The 14927-nt window shown below is 43.0% G+C and overlaps 2 protein-coding genes across 8 annotated transcripts in view; both read right to left on the bottom strand.

The window, feature by feature from the left end:
- LOC109869448 (formin-like protein 3) overlaps positions 1–4743 on the bottom strand; it is a 53450-nt gene extending 48707 nt beyond the window's left edge. For 3 of the 6 annotated variants that reach the window (XM_020459620.2, XM_020459619.2, XM_031803760.1), the window contains exon 1: positions 4112–4728. In XM_020459620.2, coding sequence (XP_020315209.1) covers positions 4112–4228 — 117 coding nt within the window. In that variant the 5' untranslated portion in view covers positions 4229–4728. Of the gene's footprint in view, positions 1–4111 lie in introns of all 6 variants that reach the window. The other 3 variants (XM_020459617.2, XM_020459621.2, XM_020459618.2) reach the window with 2 other exon arrangements.
- A 511-nt stretch (positions 4744–5254) lies between these two features.
- The window catches only part of LOC109868994 (extended synaptotagmin-1), a 27747-nt gene continuing 18074 nt past the window's right edge, over positions 5255–14927 (bottom strand). Inside the window, exons 18-31 of one of the 2 annotated variants that reach the window (XM_031803757.1) lie at positions 14067–14243; positions 13794–13876; positions 13667–13715; positions 13398–13487; positions 13136–13231; positions 12802–12873; positions 12585–12671; positions 12187–12333; positions 11425–11552; positions 10466–10642; positions 9745–9882; positions 8349–8454; positions 8198–8247; positions 5255–8103 (exon numbers count right to left, since the gene is read on the bottom strand). In XM_031803757.1, coding sequence (XP_031659617.1) covers positions 8076–8103; positions 8198–8247; positions 8349–8454; positions 9745–9882; positions 10466–10642; positions 11425–11552; positions 12187–12333; positions 12585–12671; positions 12802–12873; positions 13136–13231; positions 13398–13487; positions 13667–13715; positions 13794–13876; positions 14067–14243 — 1428 coding nt within the window. In that variant the 3' untranslated portion in view covers positions 5255–8075. The remainder of the gene's footprint in view (positions 8104–8197; positions 8248–8348; positions 8455–9744; positions 9883–10465; positions 10643–11424; positions 11553–12186; positions 12334–12584; positions 12672–12801; positions 12874–13135; positions 13232–13397; positions 13488–13666; positions 13716–13793; positions 13877–14066; positions 14244–14927) is intronic. The other variant, XM_020458797.2, reaches the window with a different exon arrangement.

The following is a 14927-nucleotide window of genomic DNA, read 5'->3' as shown; positions in this document are numbered from 1 at the left end:
TGAGCAGTTTCTCACTGTGCAGGCGTGTCTCTTCACATAGTAATCAGAGCAAATATCCTTGGTTACAGATAGTTGTCATACTATCAGATACTTAACACACGTGGGGCCTTGTGGGTTTCCCACCTGAGCTGCTGCCTTGAGCCTCTTGACCACAGACACATAGACAGTTAGGCCCACATAATGTGTTCTAGTTTGATCTGTATCCTCTTGGCATAGTGGCTACTGTACGCTGCAGTCTGGCAGGCCAGTGTTCAGGTGGCTCTGTGCCAGAGTAACAGAGAGACTTGGACAGACATGAATGTCCCTAGGCGGACTAATGTACAGTCACAGAGGACAGTATACAAGAGGCAGGTATTCTCAGGAGAGATGTTGATTGGTTTAATTAAGCTGTAGAGTATCATGAGTACAGTAGAGTATGGTAAAGTACCGTGCAGTAGAGTACAGTAGAGTACATTACAGTGGTGTACGGTAGGGTAGAGTAAAGTACAGTAGATTAGAGTGCGGTAGAGTAAAGCAGAGTACAGTAAAGTAGAGTAGGGTATCTGCGACATGCAATACTGTTACTGTAGACTCGATACACAGTGGCTAAACTCCGGGTGGCCGGGTGTGATGTGGTGTGGTGAGGTTAGTCATATGAGTGGGAAACACTAGACTAACACTTGTGAGCAAACACATTTGTCGTTGGATAACATGGCGTACTAACATGGTCAGTGGAAGCCATACTGGCAGAGAAAGAATGTTTTGATTCATGGTGGAATTAAGTGATTAGTCTTTCTTTGTTTAGACTCTTAAATTGGTAGTTTGGAGGGACGTGAGAACTGGGGACAGTTTGTTTTGAAAGAATGACAAGGAACCTCACTTTCTAATGTAAGAATAAGAAACAGTTTGCATAACTACTGCCCATAGCTATTGACACAGCTACAGTGCGTTCAGGAAGTATTCAGACCCTTTGACTTTCTCCACATTTTGTTACGTTACAGCCTTATTCTAAAATGGATTAAATAAATATTTTTCCTCCTCAATTTACACACAATAGCCCATAATGACAAAGCGAAAAAAGGCTTTTCTAAATTTTTGCACATTTAAAAAAATGAAAAACAGAAACACCTTATTTACATAAGTATTGCGACCCTTTGCTAATAGACTCGAAATTGAGCTCAGGTGCATCCTGTTTCCAATGATCATCCTTGAGATGTTTCTACAACTTGATTGGAGTCCACCTGTTGTAAATTCAATTGATTGGACATGATTTAGAAAGGCACACACCTTTTTATATAAGGTCCCATAGTTGACAGTGCATGTCAGAGCAAAAACCAAACCATGAGGTCGAAATAATTGTCCGTAGAGCGCCGAGACTGGGGAAGGACACCAAAACAATTCTGAAGCATTGAAGGTCCCCAAGAACACAGTGGCCTCCGTCATTTTTAAATGGAAGAAGTTTGGATCCACCAACACTCTTCCTAGAGCTGGCCCTCCGGCCAAACTGAGCAATCTGTGGAGAAGGGCCTTGGACAGGCAGGTGACCATGAACCCAATGGTCACTCTGAAGGAGCTCCAGAGTTCCTCTGTGGAGATGGGAGAATCTTCCAGAAGGACAACCATCTCTGCAACACTCTACCTATCAGGTCTATAGGTAGAGTGTGGCTAGAGCTGCCAGACCGAAGCCACTCCTCAGTAAAACGCACATGACAGCCCACTTGGAGTTTGCCAAAAGGCACCTAAAGGACTCTCAGACCACGAGAAACAAGATTATCTGGTCTGATGAAACCAAGATTGAACTCTTTGGCCTGAATGCCAAGCGTCACGTCTGGAGGAAACCTGGCACCATCCCTACGGTGAAACATAGTGGTGGCAGCATCATGCTGTGGGTATGTTTTCAGCGGCAAGGACTGGGAGACTAGTCAGGATCGAGGGAAAGGTGAATGGGGCAGCAGGTTAGAGCGTTGGACTAGTAACCGAAAGGTTGCAAGATCGAATCCCCGAACTGACAAGGTAGAAATCTGTCGTTCTGCCCCTGAACAAGGCAGTTAACCCACTGTTCCTAGGCCGTCATTGAAAATAAGAATTTGTTCTTAACTAACTTGCCAAGTTAAATAAATACTAAAATAAAAACCAGAGCAAAGTACAGAGAGATCCTTGATGAAAACCTGCTCCAGAGTGCTCATGACCTCAGACTGGGGTGAAGGTTCACCTTCCAACAGGACAACAACCCTAAGCACACAGCCAAGACAACGCAGGAGTGGCTTCAGGACTAATCTCTGAATGTCCTTGAGTGACCCAGCCAGAGCCCAGACTTAAACCTGATTGAAAATCTCTGGAGAGGCCTGAAAATAGCTGTGCAGCGACACTCCCCTTCCAACCTGACAGAGTTCAGGAGGATCTGTAGAGAAGAATGGGAGAAACTCCACAAATACAGGTGTGCCAAGCTTGTAGCATCATACGAAGAAGACTCTATGCTGTAATTACTGCCAAAGGTGCTTGAACAAAGTACTGAGTAAAGGGTCTGAATACTTATGTAAATGTGATATTTCATTTTTCCAATAGTGTTTATTGTCGCAATAAGCTTTCTTAAAATGATGAAAGTGTTTATTTACAAATATATATTTACTGCACATTTTATTTAACTAGGCAAGTCAGTTAAGAACAAATTCTTATTTACAATGAAGGCCTACCCCGGCCAAAACCCTAACCAGGACGACGCTGGGCCAATTGTGCACCGCCCTTTGGGACTCCAATCACCGCCGGTTGTGATACAGCCATTATAAAATGTAGTATAAACCATAAAGGCCCAAAGCCCATTATTGAATTATTTACAATACAGAGACGATTTGTACCAATCCATTCAGAACCAACTTGTTTTAGAATCAAAGGCATTTCAAATAATAAAAACCGAGCCCACCAACTTTAAATTGTTGATCACTTTGGCCCATAACTGCGCATCAGTATTGTGCACAAAGAAAGTATCTTCTTGGCCTCTTGATTTAGGATGACAGACACGCTTGACACTTCAGCTGTTGATCAATGGATAAAGTGGGTGTTGACTGTGTGCACAGCGTCACAAAGCCCCAGCGCAACTCAAGCCTGTGAAGCGGGACGGCATTCAAAGATGATGAAGGGGGGGCAATAGAGGAGAGGGGGTGGTTCCTCTTTTACGATCTCCCCGGTGTGGGAGTTTTAGGGGAATTCAGAAAATGTTGTCGTCGGAATCTGTCATGGAATTACCTAAATGCGACTATGGCTAAACTTGAAACTAAAAAAAATGTGTAGTCCATTGGGAATTTTTACTATACGTGTCATTAAACGTTTGATAATGAAAGTGAAATTGCACTCTGAAAACGAGCCAAATCTTGAACAAGCTACTGGACTTCGGTAAATTAGCCCAAAGCCTCGAGTTGACTTTTTTTTTTTTAAACAAAAGAACCGAAGGAACTAGTGGGAGAAACAGATAGGTGTGGGGGTGGGACAGAACGGTTCGGCTGATATAGAATACCAGCAACTCCAGCATTACAGGAGAAGAAGAATGTAAAAGTGGGATAGGTTCATTTCGCTCACTCTTATGATGATAACATCTTGCTTTCCACAAGAAGTACACACGAGACAATATAAACTGACCAATTGTCTTACTGTAAACGGCATCAGAGTGTACTGTCAGACATATGTATTGTCTTGTTTAAGCATTTGTGTTTTGATCATGGTTAATTCTACGGTTGTTAGAAACCTGTTTTGGGCTTATTGGCCAACTGTGATGCATATAAGGAATATCATCACAAAGGAAAAAATAACATATAAATGTTGCCTGTGTGAATCCATGAGCTGTTGTTGAGCTGTTTCACCGAATCAAACGGTGAAACTATGGGCTACTAATTAAAAACAAACGGAATATTCACACAGGCCTACTCCTAATCATATGGTAGGTAATATGTTCTGTAGCGCGTATCATTTCAGCATGACAGATCTGTGAGTAGCCTAATGTTTTATTTTATGTTAATTGTGCGCTTCAGAAGTTCCATACGTCTCTCTCTCTCTCTGTGACAATCTGGAGCTTGGTAAAGTAAACCAAACCAAGTAGCCATTTCAATTCAAACATGTCTCTGAGGCTGCAGTCACTTACCAAAACTAAAGCAAATCTCTCCTCCAACTCCGACTGGTCAGGCATGGGCACTTTCATTGGCATCATATGATGCTTCATATTGTCCGACTGTCCATCCACACTTTCAATATTCCCCATGGTTAAAAGTAGTACTGTATCCTTATAGTAGAGTAAATAAAGTTCCCTCTTCCGAGCGTTCTTTCAGAGTTTTTCCAAAAGTGCGAAAACTCCCTGCGTTCCTCCAAAATGCACCAGTGCGTTATTACAAAATCAGCCACTTCTGTTCCAAAAGTTCCAGTTTAAATCAAACGTTTACACCACACCAGTTCCATGCGGTCTCATTTCAAATAAAATAAACACGTATACTTTTGCATTTGTAGAGAACTCTCATCTGTATTTTACTCTAAAACTGAACCTCACCTCAAAAGTAACAATTGTCTTCTGTTCCAAAGAATGGTTTCCGATTTACCAGGCCAATCCATCTCCATCTATTTCTGTAAAATCGTCTTTCAATAATATATGTTTCAACCCACCCAAATAGCGACTTATTGGTTGCTAGACTGAACTTTCTTGGCTACGATGCCTTTGCATTCATTATTGTTGTACGATCCAGATGGTTGTGTGGTTCGGTCTAGAAGACTCTTCTATGTGCTTCCACCCAGAAGCAGGCTTTTTGCTATTGTCCCGCCCTTGGTGGAGTTACTCTCCCTATTGATGCGTTGACTTATCAATCACACTGCCTATCGCGCTCTACTCGTACACATTATACGCCTGGATCACACCGACAGTTTTATTCCTCAAAAATGGTATGCGGAATCATCTGGATATGTGTGCAACAAAACTTCAACATTCACCTTCTGCTACTATTTATGTCAAGCCGTCTACACATACAATTTGAGGCATATGCTCAAATACGCACCACACAGAACGCACCGCAACTGTCTCTGCAACGCAATGCTGCAAAGCAAACGCAACGTTCCATTGGAAATGAATGTACTTCTGTTGGTGTGTTTGAGGCGAAGCAGTAAATTGAGCAAAGCCTAGCTACAGTTCGGTAGATTGGAGAGTTTATGTCAGCACTTTAATGCCACCTGGTGTTTAGCTAATGGAAGTTCATTAAATCATGACTACGGCACCAACAATGCACATACAGTACATCACATGCACCATGTATAACAATGTCTTTATTATGACAGCACTTGAACTGAGCATGACAGTCCAAAAGCCAGTAAGTCTTCAGTTTAGTCTACAAGGTCTATACATTCTTAGAAAAAAAGGTGCTATCTAGAACCTGAGGGTTCTTTGGCTGTTCCCAAAGGAGAACCCCTTGAAGAACACTTTTTGTTTCCAGGTATAACCACTTTGTGTTCTCCTATGGGGACAGCCAAAGAACCCTTGTGGAACCCTCTAATCTTATGAGACATCGGGTGGATCACAAATGGCACCCTTAGTCCCGTACGCCTAGCCTAGGATCACTACAACAGCGCCATTGCACAAAATAGTGTGCAGCATCATCTGGCTATTGTGTGCAACAAAAGTTCAACATTCACCTTCTGCTACCATTTCTGTCAAGCCGTCTATGCATACAATTTGACCCGTACGTTGGATAAATACACCATGTTGCACCACACAGAGCGCACTGCAACTGTCTCTGCAACACAAACGCTTACAAGACTTCCATTAGAAATGAATGTACTTCAGGTGTCCCAAAATGTAATGCCGCTGTCGGTGTGATCGAGGCGTTAAGGGCTCTGGTCAAAGCAATGCAGTATATAGGGAATTAAGGGTGCCATTTGGGACAAAGACATTGTTTCACAAAAGAGGTGAGTACGAAGTGGAGGGAAGATTGGAATCATCTTGATTATAGATGTTTTTTTTGTTTTTTTAAGTAGAAATCAGTTAAAACATTTTACAGCAAGTGCAAACATTTAATGAAACAACTACGACACAGACATTCAGTGATTAGGCAAATGTGTTAAAGCAGCACTCTTTCTCCCCGTCTCTCTCCGTCGTCTTTCTCTTCGTCTCTCTCCCTTTTGTCTCCATTTTTCTCTCCGTCTCTCCCCCCCCCCCTACATCTTTATATTGCCTACAAACATTTCATAACATTTTCAAGCCTTAGCAGTGAGATGACAGCAGAGGGAAGGGAATTTCCTTGCCAAATAATTTGCCTGCTTCGTTCAGAGCCGGTGTCCTGGACACAAATTAAGCCTTAGTCCTGGACAAAAACAGCACTCTCCATGGAATCTCCATTGAACATGCTTCTTAGTATAGGATAGGATTCATCTGTGTCTAGGAAACCATCCCTCAGGGATCTTTCAGGGTCTTTTATCTAAGACTAAGTGTTTTATAACAAACAACTTGTAACATGACTCTGATTGACTGACTTATAGCAGACCCCAGGTCACTATTGGCACTACAAACACATACAATTACACACAAACATACTGTATACAACACAATGCTGCCTTGGAATGTGAACACACATGAATTATATAGCTACAACGTTCTCTTGATCGAAGAAAAGCACAGTGATTCGGATATTGCAATACTGTAAAGCTAGAATGTGTAACATTTTCACTGGCAAATGTGATGTTCTGGGTCATTTCGTAAATACTTCTCCTGAATTATAAAATCAACCCTCAAATATATATGATTAAAACGTCTTCATTTGGGACAGAATGAACATATAATCATTAGTTAAACCAATTGTGCACAAGTATTGGAATACATAAGGCAAAAATGTAACCTATAAAAACAGGATAATAGAAGGAATTGATGAGTTAAAACATAGTTTCTTTAAAGCATCCCTAAAAGAATCATTTCAGGAATCAGTAATCCTTTCATTTGGATTGTAAACATCCATGATGGTACGTAAAGTCATCACGTTAAGTTGTTGATATCTTTGGAATGAAACCACTTAAAAACAAATGAAAAAAATTAAAAATGACTCTTGAGAACAATTCCTTTTTTGAGTAGATAATAACTTAACCGTGTAGAACAACTCTAAACACTTAAAAGTTGAAACCGCTCCGGAGTTTTGCTGTTTTTTTGTGGTGCTCTGGGGTTGATAAAAAATGCATAATCAAACATTAAAAGAGACATTAAAAACATCAATGTGATTGAAGCTAAATGCCTTTTGTGACTTAATACAATTTAAGTGCTTTGGTAACATACACTGAGTGTACAAAACATGAAGGACACCCGCTCTTTCCTTCACAGACTGACCAGGTGAATCCAGCTGAAAGCTATGATCCCATATTGATGTCACTTGTTAAATCCACTTCATTCAGTGTACATGAAGGGGACATTAAAGCCTTAAGACAATTGAGACATGGATTGTTTATGTGTGCCATTCAGAGGGTGAATGGGCAAGAAAAATATTTCATTTCCTTTGAACGGGGTATGATAGTAGGTGCCAGGCGCACCGGTTTGTGTCAAGGAGTGTGATGCCGCTGGGTTTTCCCACTCAACAGTTTCCCGTGTGTATCAAGAATGGTCCACCACCCAAAACACATCCAGCATCAAAGTCAACCTGGGCCAGCATCCCTGTGGAACTCTTTCAACACCTTCTAGTCCATGCCCCTGACAAATTTAGGCTGTTCTGAGGGAAAAATGGGGGTTGCAACTCAATAGTTGGAAGGTATTCTTCATGTTTTGTGCACTCAGTGTATATTTCATAGTTGCTTTCATATCAAATATCTATTCAGCCAAACGATCTTAAATAAAATGCTCTCATGACTCTGGAATGAGGAACTCTCTATTCAGAGCCTTCATAGCACAGTAGTAACACAGACCAACTCTGTCATTGATTGGAGGAATTCAATTTACAGATGAATTGGGGTATTGTTGGGATGATATGCAATGTAAGCAATTCTTCAGTGGTGGCCCCAGGGCTCATAAGCTGAATAATAATATAAAACAAACTGAAGAAGTGATAGTAAAAGGAATATTGCACTGTGGGAAAGCGAGGCCATCCTCTCATCTAATTGGTCTCCTCTACCAAATCGTACCTGAAACAGTAACAGATAGGTAGCTTATCAATCAAGGTAATATGGACTGTACATGAATGAATATAGAAGAGGTAACACATGGGATGGCACCTACCATTGTGCATTGCCACTCTTCAGGTCCATCTGATCCAAATCCAGCTGTAACTAAAACACAACAACAACAAAAAAACACAGGTCAGAGGTCATCTCAAAAAATGTGCTTATAAACCAGGACAGAGATCATTAGATAGCCTACAGTAGCTTACCTTTCCAATGAGCTCTCTCTCCCGGCTCATGAAGGAGACGTTGTTTTTGACAGTCAGGTCCAGTCTTCTTTGCATGGACTCCTCCAGAGAGAAGTCGAAGTCAAACCTGCACACACAGAAAAAGGAAAAGGCATAGAATATGTCCTATCCCTGGCAGATACAGGGATAGTACATAACTCCCTACTGTGGAGCTGCTAGTTTGATATACAGTGCCTTCGGAAAGTCTGAGGTCCTTGGCATTCAGGCGTGATACTTGGCATTCAGGCCAAAGAGTTCAATCTTGGTTTCATCATACCAGAGAATATTTTTTTCTCATGATCTGAGTCCTTTAGGTGCCTTTTGGCAAACTCCGAGCGGGCTGTCATGTGCCTTTTACTGATGAGTGGCTTCCGTCTGGCTCTACCATACAGGTCTGATTGGTAGAGTGCTGCAGAGATGGTTGTCCTTCTGGAAGGTTCTCCCATCTCCACAGAGGAACTCTGGAGCTCTGTCAGAGTGACCATCGGGTTCTTGGTCACCCTCCTGACCAAGGCCCTTTTACCGTTGATTGCTCAGTTTGGCCGGGTAGCCAGCTCGAAGAAAAGCTTGCTTCTTCCATTTAAGAACGATGGAAGCAACTGTGTTCTTGGGGGCCTTCAATGCTGCAGACATCTGTTGGTACCCTTCCCCAGATCTGTTCCTCGTCACAATCCTGTCTCGGGGCTCTATGGAAAATTCCTTCGACCTCATGGCTTGGTTTTTTCTCTGACATGCACTGTCAACTGTGGGACCTTATATAGACAGGTGTGTGCCTTTCCAAATCATATTCCAATCAATTGTATTTACCACAGGTGGACTCCAATCAAGTTGTAGAAACATCTCAAAGATAATCAATGGAAGCAGGATGCACCTGAGCTCAATTTCGAGTCTCATAGTAAATATTTATGTAAATAAAGGTTTGTTTTTTGTATTTAATATATTTGCGAAAAACATTTTTTTTAAACTATTCGCTTTGTCATTATGGGTTATTGTGTGTAGATTGATGAGGACTTAAAAAAATCTTTATCCATTTATAGAGTTAGGACTTCAGACAAAAATGCAAACAGTACCAGATACTATTACACAAAGACAGCAGGAATAACTCTGGGCCCTAGTTAAGGTAAGTCTGGGGCAGCTGGTAGCCTAGTGGTTAGAGCATTGGACTTGTAAGCGAAAGGTTGCAAGATTGAATCCCCGAGCTGACAAGGTAAAAATCTGTCATTTTGCCCCTGAACAAGTTCCTAGGCCGTCATTGAAAATAAGAAGTTGTTCTTAAGTGACTTGCCTAGTTAAAAGGTCAAATTAAAAATAAACATGGTCAGGAAAACTCCTGTCCCTACACATTCCCTTTGTCTCCCGATGTCCCCTTCTGTCTCACCTCTCATTGAACTCAGGATTGAGGTCTCTTTTCTTGGTGTTGGTCTTTCTCTTGGTGATCCTGTTCTTGTCTGGCAGAAGGATGAAGGAGACATAGGGGTCGGACCCGTCCTTAGCAGACCCACAAGCTGGCAGGCCCCTAAAGGCAAACAGAGAACAAACCGGGTGACTAACTGCATGTGGACACTGTACAGCACAATGTTCACTGGCTCCATACAGATGTAGGATCTTAATTTGATCCCCCTGTTGCAGGAGAACTTCCCTGCAATGCAGGACATGTTAAACTTGTAGTGTATTTGAGATTTTAAAAAGCTTCTGATGTTGGTAATTTCCCTTACAAAAAAAATGTATCATTGTCCTATAAAAATGTCCATGAATTATAATCCACATAATAATTCACAATTTCCTGTTGCTGCAGGATTATTTTCCTTAGCATATACATTGGGGCTAGCTTTCCCCCCCTCTTTTAAGTTGATTTATGCATTCATTCATTCAAATACAATAAAATAATGGCTTCATTCATAAATACATTATAAATACATTATTAAATACATAAAAAATTAAATGCACACAACATACAACATAGATAGAAAATTAAGTTTATAGGTCTAGTGACTATACACCACCAGCCAGTCGGTCCGTGCCAGTGTGGTTCAGGACAGACCTGCAGGCAAGGTATAGTGATACATAGTGCATTGTGGGTATTGTAGTTTGGGACAAACCTGCAGGAAAGGACGGTGATGAACAGCCGGTTCTCCTCTATTGAGTAGCCAATTTGCAGCTTCACCTGGCCGGGGCTCTGATCACCTCTGAGCGAGGAGACACAGGTAGACAGGGGGAGAATCTCAATTGGTTTTGCTCGACTCCTCGCGTCCTCTCCTCCGTCCTCTCCTCGCATCCTTTTGAAAAAAGTCAAAGGTAATCGAGGGGAGGAGGCGAGGGGAGGAAATGTGGAAACAAATGCGCTTTTATGAAATAAAAAAACTCTGGCAAATGACGTTTACAGAGGAGGAATCACAAAATCTATGTAAAATGATACAAACAAAATGTAGGTAGTTGCGCAAGACATTTTATAGATAAAAGGATGAGTAGCATATCGTTTCTAAAATGTGTATTGTTTTCTACTTTGACTTTCAAAGGGTTTGTGGCAAATGTCCAACCTCTTGCAGTAGGACTCCTGTAGCATACACCTCAGTATCCTATGCCGGAGGCGGCAACCGAGGAGAGGAGCAAACTCCTCCGTTCGCCTATTAACGAATTGACACAGCTCCTTCATATGGTGACCACTTAATGGTTTCCGGGTCACGGAGGAGAGGAGGCCGGAGGAGTCGAGGCCAAGACCGACTTTTTGCCCAATTGAGAATCTCCCACGGTTACAGTTTACATGGATTATAAAATGTACTCATTCCTTCATCACGACTAGGCCCAGAGTTTTTCCTGGCCAGGTCACAAGTTCAGGTCCCACTCCTGGCCCTAATTATGATGTTTGATTACAGATACATGATCCTTTTTAAACTACAGAAAAGTGGTATTTCTTTCTATGAAGTACAGTACAGAGAAAAACAACATGTGCCATGCTGGCCCTCTGGACATGATTCCTAAGTCCTCACTGTACTATACTGTAATGTGACCGGAAAAACAATGGGACATTGATGTCCGTGTGAGCTTTGGGATGACTCACAGTTGAGAGAGCGGTGATCTGTGTCGTAGGTTTGGTTCAGTGTCCCGTCTGTGAATGACATGGTCTCTGTCCTCACTGCCCTCCCTAGTACCATCACTGCGACACACTGCCAGCTGGGTGTCCAAGATCTGCAAGACAAAAGGCCATTTAATATTCCTCTCAAATTTCAAGCTTCAGTTTATTCCATTAAAAAAAATGAGAATAATAATAATTTCACACACGGTCTCGACACGCGTTAGAAAAACAGATCAAATATGACATTTATGAGTAAGAGACGTGCGACAGTAAAATGATTATCAGGATAGAAGGTATTAAGAGCTCACATGATGACGCTAATGTAAGAAAGAGGGGGTTCAGAGCAAATGCAATCATAGACAATGCCTTAGGGGCACTGTCTGAACTGGATCATTCATGCAATCGTGTTGTTTTGGAGGAATAGTCATGGGACAAGTGGGGAGTTTGTGAGTCTCTGAGTATGAAAATCATGTGACAGTGCTGAGTTTGTTTGGTATAGAGAGTGGGTGTATGAGTCAGACATGGGTTCAAATAGTATGTTTTCTTTCAAATACTTTTGAGTGTTTAATTGAGCCTGTCTGAAATGCCAGATTTTAAACTTTAGGGACTGTTCCATTGGTTCCGTTGTGCCAGACAAGCTCAATCTAGCACAGATAACGCATTTGAGAGAAAAACAAATACTATTTGAACCCAGGTCTGGACAGTGGTGAGTCTGGTGCACAGAGTGTCTGTTTACTTGGAGTTTACCTTGAGTGTGGCCCTCAGTAGTATCTGGCTCTCAGGGAGGGCCCCGTCCAGACTCAGCCATCGGTCCAGCACCAGGCCCTGCTCTGACAGAACCTCTCTCAGTGGTAGTACCACCGTGCCCAGGGCCTGGCCCCAGCTGTGGGACAACTATAGTACAGAAGGATAGAAAAACATGAACACATGCACTCTTCCAATGATCAGAGGTAACATGAAGTCCCATACTCCCGTTGTCCACCATCACTCCCAAGGTCACCAGTCATTCTCCCAGCGTTGACTGGGTCCATTAAAATGGCTTTCAATAGGTATCATCTCTGTATGGTTATCAGCCCTCTTAGGCCCCGTTCAAACAGAAAAACAAATGTGTACTTTTCAACCCTTTGCGGACCCTTTCTTCTCACCTTCACTATAAGGAGTTCCTCTTTAGGGTCACGAACCAGGAAGTGGAAAGCTTCATCCCACCGAGGAGACGTAGAGCGCTCGCACACCTTGGAAAAAGAGATGGATGGAGAAACCAAAAAAGATACAAATAAATTGTCCATACTTTGGTTTCTCTAGTAAGCATTACCAGTATGCAAATAGACCAGGAGTCAACAAGACTTAAAGAGGAAGTGTTACCTTGGTCTTGTATGACATGGCCTTCAGCAGAATCTCCGCCCCCACTTTTGGCTCTTTTCCGTTCTTCTTCAACTGTGAACATGGAGAAAAAAAAGAGAAAAAAAGATGAGTGTATAAAAGAAATGAAAGGACTGCGGCAGAATCTACGTCGCCAAATGTACATACATAACAAATGTACAAACCAATAATGTAAGGCCATAATGTAGTACCAAAACCAAAAGCAGTCTTGTTGTATATAAACACTGAGGAAGTATTGTAGACTACATATAGGTCACAGGACAACAACTGCAGCAGCATGAGAGCACACAGCAGGGCAGCGGGCCCCTGGTCTCACCGGCAGGCTGTGGGCTCTCTCCACATACACAAACAGCACAGCAGCCGACGGCACTGCCTTGTTCTGGTACTGCTGCTCAGCCTGGAACTGAAGGATCTGGAGGGTTCAGAATTATAATACACAGTTAGGACCAGACACTGGTAGAGCACACACACACAGAGACAGAGAGACAGAGAGACAGAGAGAGAGAGTTAGAGAGCGAGACAGAGAGAGCGAGACAGAGAGAGCGAGACAGAGAGAGCGAGACAGAGAGAGAGCTAACCTGGTCTAGTCTGGCGGACTCTGAGAGCCTGGGGAGCCACTCCATGATCAGGTGAACCCGACCTGACTTCACGTCATTCAGAGTGTACCACTGTGATAGAAACAGATTACCATTACCACAGATTACCAGACCAGCACTATCAGACTATGAGAGTATCATTGCAATACTGTATGACACACATATTGTTGGAGGCATAGCTCTACCACTGTAGCAAACACAGCTAAATCTGTCATAAAAACAGTCATTTATGGTGAACCGTTAGACGTTACCTCATCAGTGAACTGTGAGCTGATGATGTCTCGCAGGTTCAACTTGAACCTGTAACACAATGCATTCATGTATTTCATCTGGCTCTGAGTCGTTTTGGGGCAACATGTCGTCTGGTTAGATCCTCACCTGCCCAAGAAGTCATCCTGGTCCAGATCTTTATCAAACAGCTCAAACTGGATCTCCTGACCAGGCAGCTGGGTTAGTATGATCTGAGGAAGCCCAACACAACATGTGCTTAATGTCTCCCAGAGTCTAAATTCCACATTCATTAAATGCAATCATTATTGTTTACTGTATGACAGCATAGATCCGCTGTGTCCAGAACCTCATTTAATCTAAAACGGAAATATTTCCGACATCCAGTTGCTCAATATTTTCTGGTCACCGTGCTCTTTGTACCTCGTAGAGTTCGTTCCAGTAGGGGTTGAGGTTCTCTTTGATGGTGTGGCTGCGGAAGGTGACTCCCCCGACCCTGATCTTGACGTAGGGGTCACTCTTCCCCTTCACCATGCCCCCCATGAAGTTATCCTTGGCTATCAGGTTACTGGCCTCCACCAGGTGGATATGCAGCACTCCCTACGGAGAGAGAGATAGGGGCAGAGAGGGAGAGATAGAGAGAGAGAGGGGCAGAGAGGGAGAGATAGAGAGAGAGGGGCAGAGAGGGAGCGATAGAGAGGGAGCGATAGAGGGAGAGAGAGATAGAGATAGAGAAGAGAGAGAGGGGCAGAGATAAGAGAGAGAGGGGCAGAGAGGGAGAGATAGATAGATAGAGAGAGAGAGAGAGGGGCAGAGAAGGAGAGATAGATAGAGAGAGAGAGAGCGAGAGAGAGAGAGGCAGAGAAGGGAGAGAGAGAGAGAGGCAGAGAAGGAAGAGAGAGAGAGAGAGAGGAGAGAGAGAGAGAGAGGGGCAGAGAAGGAGAGAGAGAGAGAGAAGAGAGAGAGAGAGAGAGAGAGAGAGAGAGAGAGAGGAGAGAGGGGGCAGAGAAGGAGAGAGATGGAGAGAGAGAGGTGCAGAGGAGAGGAGAGAGAGAGAGAGGGGCAGAGAGGGGGAAGAAGAAAGAGGAGGAGATAGAGAGGAGAAGAGAGGGGCAGAGAAGGAAGATCGATAGAGAGAGAGAGAGAGAGAGAGGAGAGAGAGAGAAGAGAGAGAGATGAGATAGAGAGGAGAGAGAGAGAGAGAGAGGGGCAGAGAAGGAGAGAGAAGAGAGAAGAGAGAGAGAGAGAGAGAGAGGGGCAGAGAAGGAGAGATAGATAGAGAGA

Source organism: Oncorhynchus kisutch, linkage group LG24 (genome assembly GCF_002021735.2).
Source record: "Oncorhynchus kisutch isolate 150728-3 linkage group LG24, Okis_V2, whole genome shotgun sequence".
NCBI lineage: Eukaryota > Metazoa > Chordata > Actinopteri > Salmoniformes > Salmonidae > Oncorhynchus > Oncorhynchus kisutch.
This window is presented reverse-complemented; position numbering and strand designations above follow the sequence as displayed.